Source organism: Equus asinus, chromosome 7, assembly GCF_041296235.1.
Source record: "Equus asinus isolate D_3611 breed Donkey chromosome 7, EquAss-T2T_v2, whole genome shotgun sequence".
Taxonomy (NCBI): domain Eukaryota; kingdom Metazoa; phylum Chordata; class Mammalia; order Perissodactyla; family Equidae; genus Equus; species Equus asinus.
Window position 1 is genome coordinate 69,706,256 of NC_091796.1, and position 25,480 is coordinate 69,731,735.

The following is a 25,480-nucleotide window of genomic DNA, read 5'->3' on the forward strand; positions in this document are numbered from 1 at the left end:
TTCCTCTCATCACATTTGTCGTTTCCATTGAGCAGAAAAGCAGAGCCACCACCGATACCAAATGTGGAGTCCTGTTATGTTACGGGTTCATCATATAAATTCAGATTGTTCTCGAATAAGTAAGGTTGCATAGACATTTTTATAAAGAAATTCCAGAAACTGCTATAGAAAGAATAGAAACACAGACTAAAAGTTAGGGTAAGGAGAGATTATACCAAACAGAAAGTGGTCAATGAGTGGTATTTTAGGGGTACACTCTGGAGCATGGAGGCCGAGATGTGCAAGTTGAAGAGAGTACTGAGGACATAAGCTTTGGAATCCTTCAGTCATTCATTCAGTGGATACTTATTGAAGGCCTTTGTGTGTCAGGCACTGTGCTAGGCTCTGGGTCGGAGTCACAACTCTACCCCTGACTGACTGTGTGGGTAGGCTAAGTCATAACCTCTTTTCTTCCAGTGTCCTCCTCTGTAAAATGAAGATTAAACCTAACTCTCAGGCTTGTTGTGGAGATTAAATGACAAAACAAATATAAGAACTTTAGCATTGTGCTGGCACATACTGCTTGCACAATCAGTGATGAGGACTTTTGTAGGATTTGGGTGGCTGAGGTGGTTCAAGAGAAAATGGGAAAGGTCAGTAGGAGGAACAGCGTGGTTTGAAGTGAGGTCATGGGTAGACTCCAAAAAATGAGATACTATAGATAAAATCAATTCTTTTCTGGAAGTTTGAAGTAGCAAAGTTGTATTTAAGAAGGCACATGGTGATGAGTTAGTTAGAGGGTGGAGGCTGTGAAGAGACAGAAAGTTCTGTGGACCTGAACGCTGGAGAATTCTCTTTCGTGCAGCGCACCCAGTCAGTGCTGAAGAAAAGCTTAATGAAGGGAGGTCATTGGTGGAGAGAATCCCTTAGTCTGGAGCGTCCCGAACATCTAAGGAGCATTTGGAAACTACCCAGCCCCTGGCCTGCGGAGAAGGCTCCCTGGACCAGGTCTGCGGGTCCTGAATGTTCAAATCCCTCAGGTGGTTCTGAGGCTTGGCCAGATTTGTCAAAGGCTCATGACTGGTGATAGGAAGTTAAGTCTTGGAGTTGGCGAAGAGGAATGAAATGGAGAAAGAGGAAAGAAAATGGGGCACAGTAGTTTCCCGTGAGGTCATTTGTAAATGTCTCTGAAGCAGTCAGGGAAGCATCCATGGAGTGGTGGAAGTGGGTTGATGGTTACTGACTCCAAGGCTGGTGAAATCCAAAGATTTTAATGGCTTGAACCGTGTTCTGAAAACTCCAATTTTGGAGGACTCAGAAGAGGGGAAATAAGAGACAGAGAAAGCAAGGATTTAAATGTGTTATCAAATTCAGAAATAGAGACCAAATCTGTGTAGCTCTGCCCCAGTGGGTTATATCTCTAGTGGGTTTATTGATATAAAAAGAATAGGAATTGGGGCCAAGTATTTGAAATAAAAATCTACAGCCTAAACTTCATTAGTCCTCTTTTCCACAGATCATCACTCCGTCAGTGCCAGAGTCGGCCAGCGTATTGGCAGTGTAAATAGGCATTACACTAAATTGGATGCCTTGTTTCATCATAGCAGGATTGGGGAAGCCAGGAAAACTACAGCTGAGAACTAGTATTTTTCTTCCCATATTATGCTGATTCTCCTGCTCAGCCAGTACTACTGCCCTGAAGTATTTAATTCTGAGATGATAACATCTGCTTTCACAAGTTTTAGGAATTGTTTGCTGAAAGCATAAAATACTTCCAGTCCCAATGGCCTTCTGAGGGGAGTGGGAGCAATGACTGCGCTGGGACAACACTGGGTTTGGCAGCAGCATTTCCACAGTGCAAGAGCCTCCCTTTCAGCCCCTCTGCTAGTCGGACACGAGCCGGCAAACCTAGCTAATAAACACTGGACTTTTCTCATTCTCATTTCTCATTTGTGAAAAGAGGCCCTTTTAATATTCATTTTCTCTAGTGTGTCTACAGGGCCCTTTCTATGACAGGATTCTGAATTAAATACTAAACAGGCAGCATTCTCCTCCACAAATAGTTGCTCACACTTGTGTTCCATCTTTAGAACTGGGACTTTAGGGTCTCTTCTTCCGTCTTTTACCAAGTGTAGTTTATAAAGTTGTTCATCTGAAGCCCCCTCTAAGTACGAACACCCGTGAGCCCGCGGGTTGCTGCCTCTGACCGAGACGAGGAATAATACTTACCTAATAAAGAGCCTTGCAATCATCCTCAGTCAGTTTTCTATTTAGAGAGAATGCTTCTTCAGCTTTGAAGAGTCCCTTGTTTTCATGTGCAATTGTGTTCCTGCATAGAGCACAATGAGTTACAACAGAAATTGGAGAAGAAAGAGCGAGAATGTGATGCCAAGACCCAAGAGAAGGAAGAGATGATGCAGACCCTAAATAAAATGAAAGAGAAACTTGAAAAGGAGACTACTGAGCACAAGCAAGTCAAGCAGCAGGTGGCGGATCTCACGGCGCAGCTCCACGAGCTCAGCAGGGTGAGGCCTGAGGGCCGCGGGCCACGTCTTCTGTTTCTGGGCAGCTGCTAAGGCCTCAGTTATTCTGGAGCCCTAGTCCTTAAGTAGGTGGCTCCTGATGGGCGAATAAAACCTGAATCATCTTGTGATTTCTCAAGGTGGATGTGAGACTTGCTCCCTCTATTTAGCGTGTGGATGAGGCAGCAGAGGGGGTTAGGGTATGCATTTTTCAATACAGAGCCTCTAATAAGAGCAAGGGAAATCACATTAGCTTCTTAAAATGAAAAGCAATTTCATGAAAACCAAACTGCACGGTGGTGCAAGAAGTGAGAGACATGTGAACACTTTGCAAACAAGCGCTAGAGTGCCAATGCAAAGGGCTGACCCAGTAGAGGCCATGAAGGCCCTAAAAAGTCCATTTGACTTGCTGCCCCTTTAAACCCATGTTATCCGAAGCATGGGTTTCTCTATAATATAGATTTTAGGCAAAGTTTCAGACTCTCTAAATCATCCGATGAGTTTACGTCTTCCACTGACCCTCTTTTTCCTGTTTTGTCTTTTCAGAGGGCTGTCTGTGCTTCAGTCCCTGGTGGGCCCTCCCCTGGAGCCCCAGGGGGGCCCTTTCCTTCCTCCGTGCTGGGGTCTCTGCTTCCTCCCCCACCGCCCCCAGCTCTACCAGGTGGAACACTTCCTCCTCCACCCCCACCCCTCCCTCCGGGTGGCCCGCCTCCTCCCCCAGGACCTCCTCCCTTAGGGGGAGTCATGCCACCTCCTGGCGCTCCTCTGGGTCTGGCACTTAAGAAGAAAAACATTCCTCAGCCCACAAATGCCCTGAAATCCTTCAACTGGTCTAAGCTGCCTGAGGTAAGTCATTTGTTCCAATGCCCTCTGATGGACAGCATTAGCAGCTTACAGCCTTGTCCCCAAAGGGAAATAGCCCTGTCTGTTAAATGATCTCATTTTCTAGAATGAACTTGGGATTCTCACCAGCTGAGATATTTAAGTGTTAAAGCTTCTGAAATAAATGACAGGTTGTTTGAGCCAACTCACTTTGAGCATCTGGTAGGATGAAAAATTGGGGATAGCAGCACTTTTTAAAAAATAACCACGTATGTTCTTTTTGTGTATAATATAAATCCTGGCACTTATTAACTTAATGTTTGCAGAACAAACTGGAAGGAACAGTATGGACTGATATTGATGATACAAAAGTCTTCAAAATTCTAGATCTTGAAGACCTGGAAAGAACTTTCTCAGCTTACCAAAGACAGCAGGTAATAGCATGTGCCCTCCAGATGCTGGAAAAGTAAAAAATCATGTCCTCATGCATTTTCCCTGAGCCAGAGGCCGTAACCATGATACGATAAACTTCTTAGTTCTAGGCTGTTTGGTCTCCTCTGGCGTGTTCCTGCAAAGCAGCATGGTGCGTGTGTGTCCCTACGTGTGTCTAGGTGCCCATCAGTGTGTGTGTGAACACTCTGAAGGTAAATAAGCTCCTTATTAGGGAGCTTCAAAACCCGATTAGAGTCCAAGACCTTGTCTCCATTGGTAGAAGGAGTTCTGTGTCTTATTATCACTTGTGCTTAGTCAAAATGGGTCACCAGGAGAAAATATTAGTTGGTGAGTTACCTAACTTGTATTGCCACCTCATGGTGTTTCTGAAGCCATCTTCCTTTGTCTGACTTTTAAATGTAAGTGTATATATATCAAATGGTATTATCAGAAGTAGACTGGTTTTTGAAATAGATTGAACCTTTAGAATTGTATGGGGGTTGGTAGATGACTATAATTTGGTGGCTAGATACAACCTAGAGAGAAGTTTTTACTGTGTGTCGTGAATACCATCAACTCAGAAGTGGGGCTTCAAAGTCTAAGCAAGTCTGGGGATGGCAGTGAATCAAATAGGACCAGGGGAGCTTCTGAAAAGTGAGCAAAGCTTTCATGATAGTAGTGAGAACATGATTTGGTGCTTGCTGACGTGGCCAAGTAGTCAGCGTCACTTTGTGAGCCCTGGAGTGCGGTCCCAATCAGTCAGTTAGAGACCTGGGAATGGAAACACCGAGTCGTGGAGTATTGAGGAGAAAGATTCTTAAGGAAGACTGAGGGAGTAATGACAAAGAGAGCAGAGTGCATCTTAATTGGACACATGAATGCCGGGCATCTGCGCAGGGGCTTTCCATGGGCTTTTCTGGGAGGCCCTTAACTACTGTGTGAATCAGCCCAGGGTGGAGCATCCTCAGACAAGCAGCAGACTTCCTAGTCTGCCTAGGTTTGGCCTGGTTCCCAAGAAAGAGTGTCTCAGAACAGACCTGCCAAGCACTGAGAGAGAAGACGGACTGACGCTGGGGGAACAAAAGCTGAGGGTTGTTATTTTCAAACTGGCCTCTGATGCATCTGCAATTGAAAAGAAAAAGTGGTATTCCTTTAGCCGGAATATTTTCTCTTAGAGGAAATCTGCTCTGCAGTGCATTTTATGCTATTTTAGTAAAGTACAAAAATGCAGGGGATTGCCTGCCATGGCAGCATGACCCTAAACAGGACCCCTCACCTGGGGCTCGCTATAATTATGAAGGCAAACTTGTGCAATATCATACACACCAAGTAAAGAAAATTGAAGAAAAGATGATAGGACACTGTTGGGTAGAAAGCAAGACACTTTATCTTTCAAAGGACAAACAAAAGATGTGTTTAGAGCCCTTATACTACAGGCGCTCGGACCAGACTCATTCATGATTAGCTACAACAGGGCTCTCTCTCTCTGCTGTCCCAGGAAGGTGTCTGCTGGGCCTTGACATGAACTCTTAGTACATTTTAGTAAAATTCCTGGCAGATTCAAATAATCCTCTGACTTCAGTACACATCCCATTGATTCTCACTTCAGTTTCCATCACTAATACTGATCCATTCTGGTTGCTTAAGATGAATGTTTGGGAACTTAAAGAAGTAAACTAATAGAAGGAAAACAACAGTTATTCAAAATGCTGCTGTTCAAGTCTGAGCATGTGGGTTGTGTTTATTATGAAGGCAGGTGGTTGAAAGATCCAAGTTTACAAGATTCTTAATTAACTGGCTTTCAGCACAAGGTGCAGAAGGATGCTGCCAAAATGCTCTGGGAAAATATGTGGACAGTTCTCAAGAGCTCTGGGAGACAGGGTTGCAGGAAGCCTAGCAATTGGGTAATTGTCTCCTAGCAACCAATCACTGTTTAAGTAATCAGTAGTCATTCCAATCAGGGTAGACCAGAACATTTCAGTTGTACTTAACACTAAGTAGACTGGTAAGTGGAATCATTTGTGACATTTTCAGTAGCACTTTCTAGAGAAAAATTTCAACACACCTGCTCAGCTTGATTCAAGTATGTTTCTCCTCTTGGTGCAAGAATTTGAGATGAGAATTTTTAAACCATAAATATGTTTCCCAAATGAAGGTAATTTGAGCCATTTTATTGAATTTACTGAATGTTGGGAGAGAGATGCTATCAACATCGAAAGATGCTTATATTCTAGTAGGAATATGTAGGACAGAATAAAGGAAATGGAGTGCCTGTCATTGAATGTCACCTTGTCTCACTACTAATGGCAATGTCAAAGACTGTGCATTTTCATTTTAGTCCTGGCAGTGCACTATATAATTACCATCACACTTGAACTGCTCTCTTTTCCACTCCCAAATGAATACTGGGAACCTATTTTTTCTATGGTATGTCCTCTTCTTCCAAGGTTATAAAACCCTGCTCAAACTCTCTGGACTTCAGCTGGTTATTTAGCCAAGTAAGTTTCTCAGAGAGGCAAAGGAACACATGAATACTATTATCTGCATGCATGCAACAGGAACGCTACACAGAGTAAGAGTTTGAAAAAATCTCAAGTATTAGATTAGTATAATTTAGGTGAACACTGATTAATGACATTTAGGAAAGATTTTATATAATTGTATTTACATACGTACATACAAGATATGCCCTGTTGATTTGAGAATTATTGTATCATTAAAATCAGAATAGATATTTATACTGTCTGCTTTGTATATGAAGTACTTCACAGGATGTAAATATATTAAACTGTGGTACAGGCCTACAGTGCAACTCAGAGTATAAAAGCTAAGATGAGGAAAATCTGTAAATAGCTATAAGATAGACTGAAAGATGATAATCAATATTAAGTATTCATATATTTTTTGTGCTGAGTATGATATACACAGTTCCCAATCTCATCAACCGTAAAATTGGGTTCTCAAGGAGCTCTTATACTTATTTTTTAATCTCATGCCAACTCTGTGAGGTGGGTATTATTCCTATTTCACAGATAAAAAAATTATAGCTTAGTGTGTATTCATTGTCCGAATAGGTGGCACAGTCAGGGCTACAAGTGGCGTAATTCTCAGTTTCACTTTGTTGTTGAGCCGTGGTTTTATTCATTATGAAGTTCAGGCTTTGCAAGGACTTTCTTTAACTCCAGTTTTAAGAACAAGAGCATTCCTATTCAGGATTTTTTTTTCCATGTGGCTATCAACGGTGTGCAGAGCTGATTGTGTAAGCTTAGGTGCCACATGGAATGGAATTTAATAGCGTGCGCTTATTCCCCTGCTCACATTCCAAAAGTTCATTTGAAAGTCAGTTTCTTGAATCTCAGAACCTCTTTTTCTCATTGAAACTATATTATACATGATTTCCAGGCCAGCCACAAAAGACTTATTTTAGTATGTAATGTAGAGCATTGCAGAGTAGTACTATTTCAGATACAATTAAACAACATTCATCCTGTTTTTGTGGGAAATTTTTGTCTTGAGATATTATAAATTCATTCTCCCTATCCCTGCAGTTGGACAGAGGAAACGGACTTTACATTTACCTGAAGGGAGTCTTATCTTTGTGGCAATAAATTAACAGCTCACTATCTCCGCTCCCCCTCCCTCCTTTTTGCCTGAGGACACCTCTTCTTTAGGGCAAATGGTCTAACATTTCCAAGCCTCTCAGCTCTGGTCTAAGAAACAAAGGGTCTCTGCTCTCCCAGGCTCCAGAATCTGACCTCTCCTGCTAATGTGTAACACACAAGTCATTCTTGGGTCCCATTTGGAACATTCATTGGTATTTTCTCATTTTTCATAAATGGTTAAAGAATTTTCCTTTTTTATTCTTTTTATATTTTTCATTATTCTGTATATCTAGCTTTCACATTGAAAAATTGTTATGATTTGGAACATTTATTTCAGTAATCTTGGTCCTTAGCCATGGCACATGAAGGCAGAAGAGAAAATTGTGAGTGATGGTTTTCCTTAGGACCACAGTATAAGGTAGAGGTTCTATAACTGGACTCCACGGTAAGAGTTAATCAACGCAGGGTTTTATATGAATATTAATGTATGCATTTTTCTGGAGAGGGATCTCCAGCTTTTATAGATTTACAAAGGGATCACAACCTCAAAAAGATTAGGAACCATTCATGTAAGGGTTATAATTATCCATGAAGTGTTAAGTCATTGTTTCATTATGGAACCGTATCTGTAGGAATCTATCAGCACTGGTTCCCGAAAATCCAAGTTCCAACTTCCTATTTATCTCCCAAGCCCTAAACCCTATAGCAAAAGTCATCTGGAAAAATCAGACATCCTGTGAGGTGGAGCCAAATATAGACGATTCTATCATGTTTGGCCCAAGCTAATTAGTAAATAATTTAAGATTTCAAAAAGAATATTAACCTATTTGAAATAGGCCTGGAGGAATCATTATTTTTAACATACCCCATCTAATAAGCTTGTGATTTTATTTAAGATGTGATAATTAAAGGACTCCTAAAGAAGGGAATCTTAGGCTAATAATTAACCAAACTCTCCCATCGCATTCCTTCACCTTACCACCTGAAAGATAAGATACATTACTTAGCTACTAACTGTTAAACTTATTGCTGCCACTGGTTACAAATGGGAGATCTTGACCAGCTGTTCTTCAACTCAGCTGAAAGCAGAGTAATAGGAGAAAAAATGGGCTTGATCATCAGCTTGAAAGATAATTGAATTGAATGATAGTTTCCAAGTATTGAGCTCATAATTATGTGTCAGGTACTGTACAAAATGCTTTACGTGCATTATCGCATTGATTCCTCACAATAAGAATCCAGTTGTCAACCCCACTTTACAGATAGCGAGACTGAGCCCCAAGCCACACCACTAGCTAGTGACAGTTGCCTGATTCCATACCCCACTACAGTAGAGGTCAGAAGTCTTAATTTCCTGACAGTGTGAACTTAGGGAGAATGAGTTGCTGGAGAACTTCGTAGAAGTTTCTTCTTTGAAGGCCAGACCGTGAGAGCAGGGTCTAAATTCAACTAGCAACTTGTCTCTTTAACAGAGAAAGGTAGGGTAAGATAATCTCATGGAGTTCACTTCACTGTGGTTTTTTCTGCCCTTGAAAAGAGAAACTGCTTTTACAGAGAAAGAGTCCTAAGGAGCTTCAGAGTAGAAAACTTGATCGTCACAACAGGGACAAAAGAAAACTGTGACATCAGGAGAGAAGAAAGGTTTCTTGTGGTTATCAATTTATTTTTTAAATGCCATTCTAGAAAAGCAATCTCCTTGTGTGGGTGGAGCAAGGGAAGGACACATTTTGTTTCCCACCAGAAGAATGATGTGAAACAGCTCATCTGTGTAAAATTGGCCTTGGCAGTACTGCCAGGGCCAACGAGGCCTTAAGGAATCTGCTGAGCAAATGCTGGTTGTGCAAGCAGTTGGCCCGAAAGCTGAAGTGTATTTTGCACACCGAAGCTTTATTCATGCTAGCATGGCAAAAATATGCACAGAAAGCTCTAACTTTCTCATAACATGTCGATTACTTCTTCCTCTTTCCCTTCTTTACTGCAAGTCTTTCCTATGAACTATTTCAAGAAGAGGCAGTTGACTTTGTGTGCTTGAACAGCCCCGAGTTCTTTGGGACAGGGCCACCAATGGCTGCACACCATGTGAATCACTTATTGTCTCTTAATTACACGTCCTGTCTTCTTCCTCATACCTACCATAGCAACCACAGGCATTGTTTGGACTCTCGGAGGGCGTTGAGGGTTAATATTACTGACCTATGTCGTTGAACTTGTCTTTTATCTTTTCTTAATCCTTCCTATGACACAAAAAGACAGGAGATTATTTCCACCCAAAAACATTTTGCTGGTAGTACGTGACAATGGGAGTAGTTTCCTCAAGTTGATGGAATTGATTGATATTTTCCTGCTTCAAGTAAAAATTGTCATGTTGAGTAAATGAAGCCCAGTGCACCTTTCATAGAGGACTTGTCCCTTTGCTAACTTGGGTCTCTCTGGGGTGTTTTAAGTCCTTTTTTTTCTGAGTTTGACTTGCCACCATTGGAAATTGTGTACAGCATGTGCTGTCTTCTCTCTCTACCCTGAATGCTTAGGACTGGGCTCTTCATTGTATCTTCAGCCAGGCACTCTCATCTCCATCAGCTCTCGTTGCTGCTCCTAGGGGCATAAATCATCTCTTACCCTGTGTCACTGATTTCCTTCACTGCTTTGACTTTCCCCCATTTTTTGCTGTAATTTCTGAACAGCATGTATCTGATTTGCCTTTTCCATGCCTCTGCCATGGCTGTAGGATTTCTTTGTGAACAGTAACTCCAAGCAGGTAAGTGAGCTACCACCCAAACCTTGCTTAGTGTAACTCCTTGGCTCACTATAAGTTCAAAATGTCCTGGTTATCCCGTTTTTTTCAGTTAGTGTAATGCAATGTCTGGGTAATTCCATGTTGAGTTTTAACTCTTAACTGAATATTTAGAGGTATGCCTGAAATCGCGACATGACAAGAGACAGTTGAAGTTTGGTTACATGGTGCCTCTTATTATAAACTCCATGTCATCTTTGTTTCCTAAACCGTTAATACAGTTCCAGAGCTCTTTGGTTTCTTTACATTTTTAAAGTGCCATCATCTATTGTTTAAATTGATCATGACCTCTAATAAAATCAAACTTGGTATTTACCAAGTTAGTCTATGTTTTTACCTTGATTTTACATATAATTGTTGTATGCCTCTCCCACCATTATGACTGGCCATTATTGCTCACAGCTTTCTGTCTGGCAGCAGAGTACACAAGTAGTCTTTTATTGTTAATTTAAGTAATTGAACTAATGCCTTGAACCGCCCCCTCCACGTTGTCCATCAGGCTCCAGGGTAACGAAAGGTACCATCTGGGCTAGGGAGCTTCCTGTGGCACATAAAGACATTTGGGAAGTTTTATTGTTTAGCTTTTTGAGTGCCCAGGATGCAAATGGTTCTGGGTTGAATGGGCCCTGCAAATGGCTGGACCAGCGATGGCAAGCCTCAGCTGAGCTTGATTCATAGTGACAGTTCTTCTGTCTGCAAGCCATAGGGATTTGGGGGACAAAGGGAGGGCTCCACTCGCTGATCATTTATGCGCGCTTAGCATCTTCAACTTAGAAGCGCTTTGTTCTTCCAAACAATGTATTTTCAAATGTGGGTGGCCAGATTTTCTTATTTCCCTTTATCAACTAGATTTTAGCCTTTGTTTCAGTTCCACCACCTCCCTACGCTCCCCTCCTCACCATCTCAGCTTTGCCTCTGTGTGTGTGTGTGTGTGTGTGTGTGTGTGTGTGTAAACAGAAAACATAAAGTGTGTGTCTGAAGATGGAATGTCCCTATTTGACTTTGATGGATTTCTTTCATGCTCTTTATAGAAAGAAGCAGATGCCATTGATGACACACTGAGTTCCAAACTGAAGGTCAAAGAGCTTTCGGTGATTGATGGTCGGAGAGCTCAGAACTGCAACATCCTTCTATCGAGGTACTGTTGATACTGAATAAACATTTCTGGTAGGACCAACCTTTCCACTATCTGGCTGCAAACCTCATGTTTCTACTTGTTCTTTTCACTGGGCTCTGCTGAGGGCCAGTTCATTAGACCCTCTTCTGTTTAAGGTGAGGAGAACCTTGGTGCTCACTTTCCCTAGGTGAATGTATCAGAGCCGGATGTCTACTTTCTTAGAATTTCCACAGACTCCTAAATGTAAACAGCAGAACATCCCAAATCAATGTTTGTTTGTTTGTTTGTATTTCCCAGAGAGCCTGTAAAATGCATTTTACTTGTACTTATACTTCTTGGCTGTAGAGGTATTTTGGCCATTGAGGAACAGGGTCATAGAATCAGCACCCACCATGAAGCTTTGTATTATTTTGCTTTTAAAGTCATCTTTTTTGTACTTCAAGGTTATATGATTTCATGCTTTTTTTAACACTTTTATTCAACTAAAGAGATATGTAAATCTCAAACCTCAGTGAAATGCTAATTTATCCAGTTCAGCCCCTGTTCAGCAATCTTTCTCATAATTAGTGAACCATCACGGCCTTGGAACTTGAAAAGAAGAAAGGAAATTGGGAGCCTGGAATCTGATTGTAGCTTCAAGCAATGTGTTAGGTCATCCTGGGCATTTTAAGTAGCTTTTCTAGATCTACTTTCTTTTCTCTGAAAGGGACTTTCACATTAGGCAGACACTGAATGCTTAGGAGGTGAATGAAGATGAAAAGAATCCTGAACTTTGGGGCATTATGTATGTCACGTTGGTTACATTCTGGAAAGAATGTTGTATATGCATTGAGGCTGGTGTAAGGTGTCTTCTCTTTCAGAGAGAATAAAGAGGGAAAGTAGTTGTCCTTATTTTTTAGATGGTCTTAGAGTGAGTTTCTTTTAACACAAAGAGCCACTGTCTGGTTTTCTGCAGGAAGCTTGATTGTTAGCCAGGTAGATGTTACTTTAGGGAGCAAATGGTGCTTTTAGTGAAAGAGAAATTGAAGCTGAGTGAGATCACTGAATTTTAACATAACTAGTCAGGTAACATGAGCCATCTTGTTAGCAGGTCATTTCTGTGTGCAGCTGGAAGCTGTGTAAATGCCCAGGCCCTTTAGTTACCGCACTTTTCTCCCTGAACACATGCCCAGAGAGGCACCATCAAAAGTAGTTTGAAGGCCTACTAATTTTTCTTCTGTGGTGTGTACAATTTGGGTTGTTACAATTTCTTTTTACAAATAACATTTACTTAATAGCAAAATTAATTGAAAATTTGAGGAAAGTTCCCTTTTAATCCTAGAATTTCTCCCTATATTTTGTGCTTTCACAGTGTAGATGAACACTTTAACTTGACAATAGGAGCTATCACTCTGAATTTTGGTAGTATTTCAGTGCTCGTAGGAGTAGAAACTGTGTCCCAGTTCCTCATAGACGGATTACTCTCGGTACCAGGTGCCAACCAGGGTAATTAGATTAGTTATAGATAAGGTTACAACTCTTTCTGGCAAATTTATCATCCCCTTGTTGAAAGAATTATTTTATATTTGTGGTATGTAATTCCCTTGTTACTGCAAAAGCGTCAGAGCCTAAGATGACTTAGAACCTGAATGTGTCTCAGCTCTCTCTAGAAGACAATTTTAGGGACTTGCTTCGTAACTGTTGATTGTCTATTAAAATCCAATTTAATAAATATGTGTTATTATGATGAGCATAATTAAAAAGTGTATTGTGCATAACAAAGTGAGTCCCAGTTGAGCTTATGGTAATTGAGCCTTATTGATCAGGTGCGAGAACCTTCTCTCCCACAGAGGCTTTAGTCACACATGCTTTTCTGCCCCATGATCAATAGTTTCATTCTCTCATCAGGAGAGCACAGGGCTGACCTGTTACATGTGCTGTGATAAGGTAAAAGAAATGAAGTAGACTTAATTTTAATTTGTTTTTCATTTAGTTGTTTAATCAGTCAGAGGTTTACCTCACTTCCATTCTCCCCTTTTGGTTGGCACTGCGTTACTACAGACAGAAGGAGCCAGAGCTTAAAGGAGGGACGGGAGATGTGAAAGCGTGTTTGATACTCTTTTCTTAGAGAGTTCTCACTTTGGAGCATTTATTTGCCTGACACTCTGCCAGGTGTCATAGGCTGTACCAAGACTTAAGACAGCACTGCTGCCATTGGAAGCTCATGGCTAATTGGAGGAGAAACATGACACAGGCGAAATGACTTGTGAACAGTTCAGGGCTTAGACTGGTCTGACTGGAAGGAGACGGGAGCTCAGCTGAGTGAGGTGGGCACTGGCAGGGCTTACCAGAGACAGAGGGTCTCGAAGGGCGCTAACAGTCACGTGGGCAGGAGGGTGGGAGGCAGTGCCTAGGAGGCGAGCCGCCGGAGTGCAGGCCCCAGAGGGCCGTAAGCACAGCTAGTGAAGAAAGCCCTGCATTACAGCGGTTGCCAATTGGATGGCTTGAGACCAGGCAGGAGAGCCTGAGACCCATGCCTGCAGCCTTTGTGAGAGCAGGGGCAGCCCAGGGGCAGCCGTGCCTTTCTCGTCTGAAATGGAGGTGATGAAGTGGTAGCCTTGCAGTGGGCCTGGGAGAATTAGACCAAGTGCATGGAAGCCCCTGGCAGGTTGCCTGCATGTGGTGGCTACTTAGCTAGTGGCCTGTGTATATACTCATGGGATCAGGAGTTGGTGCAGATTGTTTGGGAGCTTTGTTTTAATAAGGTGCAGGTTTGATCTCTCCAGGATTAGCAGGATAGGTTGGAAGTCATTGAGAGCTGGAGGCAAGGGCAGCCACCAGATAGGAGGCTCTTTCCGTTGTCTAGGTGAGACCTCATGAGGGGCAGACTCAAGAGAGGTGAGGAAGCCCTCAGCAGGACTCGGGAGACCGATTTTATGCATGGGGACAATGAACAGGAATGTTTCCAAGTTGATGTCAAGATTTCCTCTCTTTCCCCACTTTTATCTTTCTTCCTTTCTGCTTATTTCACCCCCAAGGCTGGCGCCCCTCTCTAGTTCCTAGCATTGCAGTCATTACACCAGATTGCAGCACAGGAAAAGCCTGCGGCATGTGCTGTGGGCTATATTTCAATGACTGCATGTGTCTGCAGTGATCGCTTATCCTTTCAGGCTCTTCCTTACCCCACACTGCAAAAGTTAGTGGACCATTTGGTCAAGGGCACCTGCCACAGGCCCGCCTGGAGCTGAGGAGGTGGTCGGAAGGAAAGCCTGTCCCATCCCAGGGGCCAAGCAGAGGAAGAAGTGCAGGTTCATTGCATGGGGCTCACAGGGTGAGTGGCCAGGGTCACTCACAGCCCCTGGAAGGAGACTGCCTGGAAGGTATGTGTTTGAATCAGAAACTCCAGGCCACAGGGGACCCTGCCTTTCGCAGACTGGAGACGAGAGGGGAACGGACACAATGTACCTCAGAATGGGAAATCCATGCCTCAGGCCCTAGGCAGAGCAAGCAACAACTTTTCTACGGCATGTGTATATGTGACATGTGGCAATTTGAAATTTACTGTGCTTTATTTCCTAAAACAGACCTCTCCTTTCCGGAAAAAAAAAAGATAAGACAGAAAAACTTGGAAGCTGGTTTATATTGCAAAATGAACCCACGTAAAATCCACTTTTATGAAGTGTTCTGCCATACTTTTTTTCCAGATGCTCCCTTAACATGGTAGCCAGGGTATAGTAACCCACAAAAAGCTACTTTAAAGTAGGGGATTTGGCTTAAATCCACTGAGGCAGAGCTAAGGCTGATCTAGCCATTCATCCTTAACTTATTTTAATTACGCCTGGATGTTCGAATTCTCTTGGCAAATTTTTGACATACTTGAGTAGAGCAAGGTAGAGTTAAATACTGTTTTAAAATGGCCCGTTTGTTTCCTGCCTTGTAAAGAGAGTTGAAGTGGATGTCTCAAAAGTTGTCACCCTCCAGCACACCAAAACACTGCCAAGCTTTAAAAGCAATTAAAAGGTTAGAATTGGGAGGGTCCTTAAATTACAGAGATTAGCAACTCATTTTGTGGATGACAGATGATACTAAGAGCTCGGCAACCTATGGAAGCGTCCTGGAGCGCAGCGTGCCCTTCTCCTCTGTCCCCAAAGGTGCGGTGTCTTTGTCTGCTCCAATAGCCACGTGCAAGGCAGTATGTTGACAGGTAGATTTTCTTAAGTACCATCCATTAAAGTCTCGAGTCTCTTTGTGGGCCACATTAAGAGAAACCAAAATTGTTACGAATTAGAGCTAATGTTTAGTCCAGACAGCCTCTGGGGGTTGAAGAGCATAAATATATACAATTTCAAAAGCAAGAAGTTCTGTGCTCCATATGGGCAGCTGATGAAATGCAAATCTGATACTTCAAGTATTGTACTCACTCTGATTTTCAACTCCTTTTCTTTTAAATGCAAAACAGAAGGACGCAGCAGGTCTACACCATAAAGTGGTTTCTTCAGCTCGGTGTGAAAGGACACAGAAATAATTTTTTTTTTTCTTATAAGCAGAGCTTTTCTCCTGATGACTGTAGATGTTTCCACAGCCAGTTGGTTTTCATTAGCGGCAGTCTCGGCCCTCCCTGATGTTCCTCTTCCCTGGCCTTGCATGGCCGCCGTGTGGCCTTTGCCCCTAACTGACGCGAGAGCCGTTCGTGTCGGGAATCTCGGGCTACCCAGGGCCCGCACAGGGAGATCTTGATACAGGCTTTCCCCTCTCAGATGTTTTACCCATGCCAACTTGGCTAAATTGTTCCAGTTAAATTTGGGGATTTCCATCATGATGTTCTTGTGAACATGTTGATGAAGCAATGATTGTCCCAAGAATGACCAAAACAATCTGGAGAAGTCTGCCCAGGTCCAGGGTTGCTGTCCAGAGCCTGGCAGTTCTGATGGCCCCGCAACTCAGACTAGGTGATTGAATGGGTCTTGTTTTAGAACGTGGACAATTTGGCATTTTGCCTAGATATTATATTTAGATTTGAAACCACGAAATAAAAAAGAATGCTATTAGTTCAATAGGATTCCCAAATTTGTTCCTTCCCTTCCCTACTTATTGGCACATGAAACAGTACTCAGTTTCAATGGTAGGATGGATGATGTTAACAAGATCCTGTCAAAATCTAGAGAATCGGACAAGCCAGAGGTGTCCAGAGTGCCATGTGTCTCATCCAGCTCCACCCCAGTTCTTTTCTCCTTACATGGCCTTATGTCCACACCTGCACGCATCAGCCCCACTTCCCTGTGACAGCACAGGTGACTGAGTGTGCTTTACCTACCCTTGTGTCTTGAGTGTTTCAGCTTATCATTTGATTCTCCAAAACATCACCACCTTTAAAATAAGGACCCCGTTTTCTAATTCTTTTTTAATACACCCAGCCTAATGGGTGTTGTATAAAAAAAGGAGAAACTCAGGTGAAATGGTGGGTACAAGGTACTTTGTGAAGTGTTCACAATAACCCTACTAAGCACCGTTTAATGATGAAAGAGCTGCATGTGAAGATTCAAGTTATATAAGTACTGCTGTTTTCTGTTCTGTAGAAAAGTCTGTCTTGCAGAATATACATACAGTTTACTGAGCCCTTTCTGGGGCCAGGCACTGTGCTAAGCACTTCACCTGCCCTATTTCACTTATTCACACACACACACGCTTGCCTTTTTTTGACGTAGTTGTTACTATTCCTGTTTTATAGATGACAAAACTGAGGCTTAAAGAGTTTTTCCAAGTTTACACTGGCAAGAAAGTGCCAGAGTCAGGGCTGGGGTCCAGCCTTTCTAATGCCAAAGCCCCTTCCTTCAGACGCTACGTGTGAAGGCTGCACGTCTTGCTCTGCGTTTGTGTTTATGCCTTTTTGTCCAGCCCTAAAGGTGGTTCTTCTTGAAGATCATAGACTATAAGAACAGATCAAATGGTATTAGTGTGTTCATATAAATAGTGTTATAAGCTAGTGGTAGCTTATAAGGAAGTAAGATTTTTTAGTCGAGGTCTAATGAGTGCAAATAGAACAGAAGAATGACTCCATTATCACAGCTAATAATCTGATTAAGATGTTTTGCCCTGGTTAAGACTATTGGTTGTACCTAACAAAAATACATTTTTGTAAGTATGTTTTAATTTCATGACTCTTTTTATAGTCAACACTTTGTTTTCGTGACATAATCAAGACATAAATCCTTGATTAAATTAGTAAATCATATGAATTTATGGTAGACAGAAAATAGATTTGTGTTTTTGCTTAAGTCCTTATCTATGAGATATTAACTAGATAAAGAATTTTTATAAAAAGAATTTGGGATTAGCAATCAAGAGTCTTGGGTTTGTGTTCAGTGCTGCCACTTTCTGTGTTTGACCTTGGGCAAATCACTTGGGCATTCTGAGCTTCAGTTTCTGCCTCTTTTAAAAAAGACCATCATAATTATTTTGAAGCTCAAATGAAATAGCGTATGTGAAAACTCCTTAACTGTGAAGTACTCATACATTTTATTTTTTATATTAACTATTTAATTTTTTAACAGTAACATAGATTCTAACCTTAAAATCCATTTTTAGTATGACAGCAAACTTTAAACGCTCCTGACATGTAATCAAACTAAGAATTTAGTTCTCCTCTTTCGCCTGCCATTCATGGGTAGTGTAAGTTAAAGCAGTTGTGTATGGGTGTCATCCGGATTTCTCATCTTCCAATTCCTTGCTTAAAGAAACTAAACAGTAGAACATCATAACTTTGTTCTCTGTGTCAGCAGAGCATTACAAAGCCCTGAAAGAATGTTAAAGCAGTTTCAAAATACTATTTTTAGGTGCAACATTGTCAGGAAATAAGCCTTCACTGAGAGATTTTGAGAAAAACAGTGCTTGAAAATCAGCAGCTGGAGTAGCAAAAGGAATGATCTTGCATAAAATTTTAATACACAAGCCAATATTGTTAACAACCAAAGAAAATATTCTTTCTGCAGGTTGAAATTATCCAATGATGAAATCAAACGAGCAATTCTAACAATGGACGAGCAGGAAGATCTGCCCAAGGACATGTTGGAACAGGTGAGCCAGACAAGTGACAGCTGACTTTCAGCAGGACGTGGGATATTGAGAAAACCTGCTTGTTGCTGGTAAACGATTTCCTCTCCTCTGAATTGAGGAGATTGAACCAAGGTTCCATGGGGCTCTGTTAGGAGACTTTATGACTTTATCCTGTCATTCTTCCTCAAAATGATGGATGAGAAGGAAGGTGACAAGTTTTTTAAATGCCTGAGATGCACAATGCCAGATTTTGGCCCTCATGCTGCAGTTAAGTTATTATGCTTTAGTAGGTCATATAAATCTACTAGCTTTCGTGGAAAATCTGTCTTTCACAGGAATATGGAGAATCTCTTAGTGCTCTGAGATTACGGACTAGACTATGTAAACTGATTCATTTCCAGATCCTTAACACAATTTGTGTCTTGATCTTGGTTCACCATTCCCACAATCACAGAAGCCACTGTTAACCCCTGGCACTGTCATCTACTTCGGAATACTCGTATGTGTCATAAGGTGGGGCAGAAATTTCTTGGGGCTGAGTCTTGTCTCCATTACTTGTGTGGCACTCTTCTTGTGCTGTAATGGCAGGGAATTCAAATGCCAGGGCTAGCAAGTGTGCAATAGGTTTACACACAGTCAGCACACAGCCTTGTCCGTGGTATTTGGAGATAATTTGTATTTCCCATGGCCAGGCAGCAAGTCGAACGTGGTGCACCAGCCTGTCTTCACGCGGTGTTTCTGTGACATGCTCGGTATAGCTGCTCCAACCGTGTTCTGTGTGGTTCAGCAGAATCATTGAGTTGTCCCCAAATGACAGAGTTGTTGAACCAGTAGGTATTCCAGGCCAGGGATTATCTTCTCCCTTTGTCTGGGCCGTATCTGTCTATGCTTCACGCAGATCGTTTCGAAAAGCTTTAGGACTGTTCTGTCTGTTCGTCTCATTGTCCTTGGGATGGAATCATATTTTGAGAGATTTTGGTCAAGAGTTCCATGTTTGTTAGAGCCAGGTCCACCTAAGGTCAACTGTGGACACAAGCAATCATGATTCTGGGCTGAACTTGAGGTCTTGTCTGTAGGCATGCTCAGCTCCCAAGAGCAGAGGAAAAGGACATTTTGTGCCACTAACTGTGATCCTGGGTGCTGAGTTGGCTCAGGGTAGAGGGCCTGTTTGTCTGCAGGTGCATTTTCCATGGTTCTCACTGATGTCCCAAGAGGCCTCAGACACAAAGCAGGGGGGAGCGATGTGTGCAGTGTCACCACTGCCCCTTGCCTTGCCCTGGTGTGGACTTGCCCCTCCCCAAAGCCTCTGCATGGGCAGTGGTCCTTACACTTAGCAGTGGAAACACTTTTCATGCTCTCCTTTTAAGAGGAGCTTTAGTTATCAAAATTGTTAATGACTATGTTTCCAAGTCTGTTAGGATGCTCTGTGTATGAATAGTTTAAAAGTAATTCCTAAAATTCATTTTTTAGAGCGTTTTACAGCTCCTCTGCACACTCTTTCCTCCCTCTCTGAACATCAGTCAAAACAGAGCCCTTGCCCCGAGAGCCGGCAGCCCAGGCCCCCTCTGCCCCTCCTGGCCCCCAGGCGACCCTGCACTCTAGTCACCTGCGTCAGAAGTTGCCCACGCACAGTGAAGAAGCACGCAAAAAGCTGCTCTAGTCCTTAGGCCTTCAGCTTCTATCGACAAGGTTGTATGTTTAAAATTCCACAAGATCTGTTTACTGTGAAATTGCATCCAGCAAAATTCCTCCTTGAGGGGAAGGGATTTCAGAATCTTGCCAAAAGGGCTCGCAGTACAAATAGAATGTACTTCAAATAAATACAAGTAAGAAAATCGGTCTACTGAAGCAGAATCTGGCCAAGCATCTCCAGATAATTCTGTGTGCCTCGCTCTCTGCCCATCTCCTGTGCTCATTCTCTTCCTCCGTCTTCGCCCATTTTCCTCTGCTTCCTTGTCCTTCATATAGCACTTGCCCCAGACTAGCGCTGGAGCCAGCATCTCTTCACTATTTGTGATATGCATTTGAGCCACGTTTGTTCCCTCCTCTCCTGCTGCTTTTAGCTGCTGAGCTCAGGTCTCAGATGAGATCAATACTTGCCTCTTTCTTGGAATGCATACCTTTCTCTTATTCCCAGGCATTTGTCTAACTCCACATTCCTCCCCAGACTATCCATACACAGCCCGTTACTCAGCTCTGCTTTGAGAAGGACTGAACCGTTAGCATGTGACTCTTACTGTGCTCTTGCAAGTGACAGAAGAGAGAGAGTGGTTGTGTTATCCTGAGCAGGGGCCTGTGGGCTCAGCACAGCTAGTGGGAGTGGCAATCCCTGAGACGAGGACTGAATTTCCTTGCCCAGTAGGTAAAAATCCAAACCAAGGCGGAAAAACGAGGCTTTTCCTCTCCCTCCTCCTCACTTCTCCTTGTCCTTCTACCCTTCCCTCCCCCCCCGACCCCTGCACTGAGGAACAGCGAAAAGACACTTGTCATGTCTAGTGTCACCATTTGGACATGGAACATAAATGCATAGAAGCTATCAGGCCACCAGACCTGTGAACTCCCTGGCATCTCTCCATCTTTCTCCCCTCTCGTCGCATTAGGAAAGAGGGCTGCCCCTGGCCTCTGCTCTGGCCCATCCCTTCCTTCTGCTCTGGGACCCAGCCGGATCCAAGGACTCTGCCCCTCCCCCCCAGATCTTCCAGCTCTCCCTCTCCACGTGTATCTTGCCCAAGTCCCAGCCGTCCCCACACACCCCCCTCAAGACTGCGAATCCCCATCCAGCTGCTGTCCTCTGTCTTTTTTCATGCAGCCAGTTCGTGAAAGCTTGTCCACACTCGCCTCCTATTCACTCTTCTTCAACTCACTGCAGTCTGTCTTCCTCACCTCCCTAAAGCTCTTCTCGCTAAGGCCACACACCTTCCTTGTTGCCAAAGCCAGGGGACACTTTGCAGTCCTTATCTTCCTTGATTTCTGGGTGAGGTGTGACACTGATGGCCACTTGTTCCATGATGATATGCCTTCTTCCTTTGGCCCTGTGATACCACATTTGCCTCTCTCTTGTCTCCTCTGAAGGTTCCTCTTCTTGTCCTCATCCCTTCAATGCTGGCTTCTCTCCAGCCCTGCTTTTTTTTTCTTGATGGTTCCCTTGGTTACCTCACTCCCATCATCAGTGCATTCAGTACCCTACCTGTTACAACAAACACCACTGCTTTGTCTTCCAAACAGAACTCTTTAGAATTCCAGACCCATTTGTCCACCTGCCTCCTAGAAATCACCACTTGGTTTTCTTGTCAGGATTTCAAACACTAAACTCACCTTCTCTCCACCTGCCCTCCTGCCATCTTCTCTTTGTGGGTTCTTTGTTACACTCTGTGTATCTTTGTTGCCTAAGCCAGAAGCCCGGACCTCATCCTTTTGACTCTCATCTACCACAATCCCTCCATCCATCAATAGAGCAGGCTGGTTCTATTAAAACCCCCTGAATAACTCTAGAATCTAGGATAAATCTAGAATAACTCCAGACTGCCCAGACTAGGCCACCATCCTCTCTCACCTGGATTACTGCGCCAACTATCTAAGCACAACCCCTAATACTTTTGATCCCTTCTAATTCTTTCTCCATTCTGCAAGCACAGTGATCTTTTTAAAATGCAAACTTATTCCCCTACTTAAGATTTTTAAGTTACATCCTGTGCCCTCCAAATAAAGAATGAACTTCTCATAAGGCCCTTGCTACTCCCGGGCCTTGCCCCCTACTGCTCTCCCCCCTGCTGTTACAGCCACTCTTCCACCTGCATAAATGCTGCACTGCCGGTTCCAGACCACAGCACGTGATATGCGCTCTGCCTGGAATGTATTTCCAACCTCACACCATTCACCTCCTTCCCTGTAATTCCAATTCTCTGTCTCTGCTGGTGGCTCCTAGACTGACAGCCTTTGCTGAGGGCCCTTAGTTAAATCCTACAAATATTTGAAAAGCTACTAAATGGACCACCCAATGCCAGCATCAAATTATGGGGAGGATCTCAGGGTACAGAGGGTCAGTGTAATTAAAAATATATATATCCAAGGGTACTTGATGGGCAAAATAACACACAAGCACAGGCCTGTGCATACACTTGCTGATGTTTGTGCCTTTAAAGAAAATCAGAAATACGGGGCTGGCCCCGTGGCCGAGTGGTTAAGTTCGCGCGCTCCGCTGCAGGCGGCCCAGTGTTTCGTTGGTTCGAATCCTGGGTACGGACATGGCACTGCTCATCAGACCACGCTGAGGCAGCGTCTCACATGCCACAACTAGAAGGACCCACAACGAAGAATATACAACTATGTACCGGGGGGCTTTGGGGAGAAAAAGGAAAAAATAAAATCTTTAAAAAAAAAGAAAATCAGAAATACACAGAAGTGCTTTTTCAACTTTAAATATTGTTGCCATTTCTTCCACATTCCATGCTCATTTCTTCTTCCAAAATAAAATATGGAATCAAAAACTTCAAGTCCCACTGTGTTCCTTTCATCCAACTCTACATGGAGCAAAAACTGAGATGGAATTAGATAAGCCAAAGAAATCAGCAAATGAATGGAAAATGTACATAGAATTACTCACTCAAGCATAAAGTCATAGGAAAAAGCATAGAGCTGAGAGTCAAGAGACTAGGTTCCATTTCTGATGATTACATGCACTTGCTTTGTAATCCTGGGTGAGAGGCTTAATCTCTCTTGACTCAGTTGTATCCTCTTCTCATGAGAGGGTTGACATCTCCAGGCTCCCTCTAATAGTCTGTGCAAAGTGGGTCCTGGAAGAGAGCTTCCTTCCACAGTTCTGACTTGAGAGGCAGAATAGAGCGGAAAGGTGCCAGGAAGGAATCTTATACCAATTTAACTACTTTCAAGTAAAAATGGAAAGATTTATTCATTTCTATTGTATCTTAAGAATCACCTGTGAGCAGAGTTTACAAATTAACAAAAAGTTAAAATTTCATCTTGGGACAGATTAACTGAAAGGGTGAAAAATTGCTACAAGAATTTAGATTATAAACCTCAGTTTGAATATTTGTGTGTACTTTTTAGCTCTTGAAATTTGTTCCTGAAAAGAGTGACATTGACCTGTTGGAGGAACATAAGCATGAACTGGATCGGATGGCCAAGGCTGATAGGTTCCTTTTTGAGATGAGCCGGTGAGTTTGAAAATGCTTCAAAAGTAAAGATGCCCCCATCTTTCTAAGGAAGTTAAACTTTTGATCCATGTTGAATTGTTGGGGACAGTTAACCTGGTTTAACTTGAAGCCTTTTGAATTCCAGAACCTTCTCAAGGCTGAGCTGTGAGGAATTGGATTGTTTTGTTTATGTGAGCTCTCGCTCCTGGGAGCCAGGGTCAGGGTCAGGGCCAGGGTCAGAGGCAGGGTCAGGGTCAGGGTTGCTTCACAGTTATTTCTGGGCCTCATGGACTCATGTGCTTTGACCTAGTCAAGTCATAAGTTTTCCTGGTTCCAGTCAGTGTTGTTCTCCTCACCACTTTGATTTCTTGAGATTGTACCTCACTCTTGTACCTCAGCATATCAAGGTGGTTGTAAAACAGAAAAAAAAATGGGCAGACTTGGCGATGTCAACCTGGAGCCCACTGACTGAACAGCCAGGGTCTGGATGTCAAGTCGTGACACATGCAGACATCACTAATCGATCGTGGCACTCTTCCCACGGAGCCTTGGCAAGCTTTCTCAACCTTTCTCCAGAAAGGCCTGAGGCAGCCACTGCTTTGTAATTGAGTTTGGCATGCGAGCTGAGTCTGTTTGCCATCCCAGGCCTAGCAAATTGATTCTGCGTTAGACAAGGACCAGTGGTCCTGAAACTCGCCATCAGCTGCAGGGCAGAACTCTTCCCCTGAGTGCCAAAGTCTGACAAACGTAGCCAAGGGGAACATGCCTCTCGCTCTACATTTCAGCCATATCCAGAGTTATTTGTGTTGTTGTTCCATCTTAACTCATCATTTTGTACACTACTGTAAGACAAAGGATTGTTTTGAAATTTGGAGGAAGGGCTGGGCTGATCCCTGGTCCTACTGGACTGAAGTTTCCACTATGGAGCAGGTTAGGCAGTGATTTCAGAGGCCTGAGCAAAAGTGCTCACCCTCGCCCCCTCAGCAGCACAGAGAGCTTACCTTGGAGGTAATCAGAGGCCAGCGTTCATTGCTGTTGTCTCTAGTGCTAGCGCTATCGTGGAAGGCAGAGCATGCCAGCCCTGAGGGGAGCAGATGCAGGGCTAACTGTGAAGAGAGGGGAAGGTGTGGGTGTGGATGAGGAGACAATGCTGTAGACAGGTTACTCTACAGTTTTGCCAAATGCAAACGTTGTGGGCCGTGAAGCAGCGTGGGCGAAGTGCGGGAGACAGCCTTTGTTGGCAGCAGAACGGACAGTCTTCACCCTTTCATTCCTTTTTCTCTCTTCTCTGCTCACAAGGGCTACTGGGACTCTGAGGAAGGGAAGGGGCTTGCTTTCCTCAACGGCAGCCAGCTCTCACTTTCTTTTAGCAGTTGCCTAGTCTGATTGGGGCTAAGGACCCTGCTGCAATTGCCACAATACCCACTGTAGGTCAGAGAGAAAGGGGCTCTCCAGGAGAAGATGGCCTCGCGCCCTGTGCTCCTGTCCAGGAGAGGAACTGTGCACGTGTGTGTGTGTCTGTGTGTGTTTGGGGGGTACTCTAGGGTACCTCCACCTCCTTTTCCATTGAGTGGACACAGATGTATTAAGTAAATGTTCGTTAATCCATGCTTGCTCTTACAGAATTAACCATTATCAGCAAAGACTGCAGTCGCTGTACTTCAAAAAGAAGTTTGCAGAGCGTGTGGCAGAAGTGAAACCGAAGGTAGAAGGTAAAGTCAGGCCACCCAGGCTGGAAATGACGTTTGTCTTAAGTGCCCCTTTACAAGTGCGATCCAGGTGCATATGGTGAACAGGATCGCTTTGGTGATTTTCTTGTTCACAATCTTTTGGAATTCTGATGGGTCATTACTTAATGTCCATGCTTGGCTCGCTGGCCCAGCCTGGGTTCTGGAGCTCCCAGCACGCCGCCTGGGCTCCTTTGCAGGCTCGGGCTTTGGACATCCTGGATGTTGGTGAGGAATTTATTTGATCACTGCTGGCATTAAGCCTATAATTAGCTTTCTTGCAATGGGGTCTTACTAGATTTT

At 43.4% G+C, this 25,480-nt stretch overlaps 1 protein-coding gene across 10 annotated transcripts in view; it reads left to right on the plus strand.

The window, feature by feature from the left end:
- The window catches only part of DAAM1 (dishevelled associated activator of morphogenesis 1), a 169,741-nt gene that overhangs the window by 129,337 nt on the left and 14,924 nt on the right, over positions 1–25,480 (plus strand). For 7 of the 10 annotated variants that reach the window (XM_070513705.1, XM_070513700.1, XM_070513703.1 and 4 more), the window contains 8 exons: positions 2,317–2,504; positions 3,048–3,347; positions 3,650–3,757; positions 10,083–10,112; positions 11,180–11,286; positions 18,234–18,318; positions 23,365–23,471; positions 25,074–25,162. In XM_070513705.1, coding sequence (XP_070369806.1) covers positions 2,317–2,504; positions 3,048–3,347; positions 3,650–3,757; positions 10,083–10,112; positions 11,180–11,286; positions 18,234–18,318; positions 23,365–23,471; positions 25,074–25,162 — 1,014 coding nt within the window. The remainder of the gene's footprint in view (positions 1–2,316; positions 2,505–3,047; positions 3,348–3,649; positions 3,758–10,082; positions 10,113–11,179; positions 11,287–18,233; positions 18,319–23,364; positions 23,472–25,073; positions 25,163–25,480) is intronic. The other 3 variants (XM_070513708.1, XM_014864288.3, XM_070513707.1) reach the window with 1 other exon arrangement.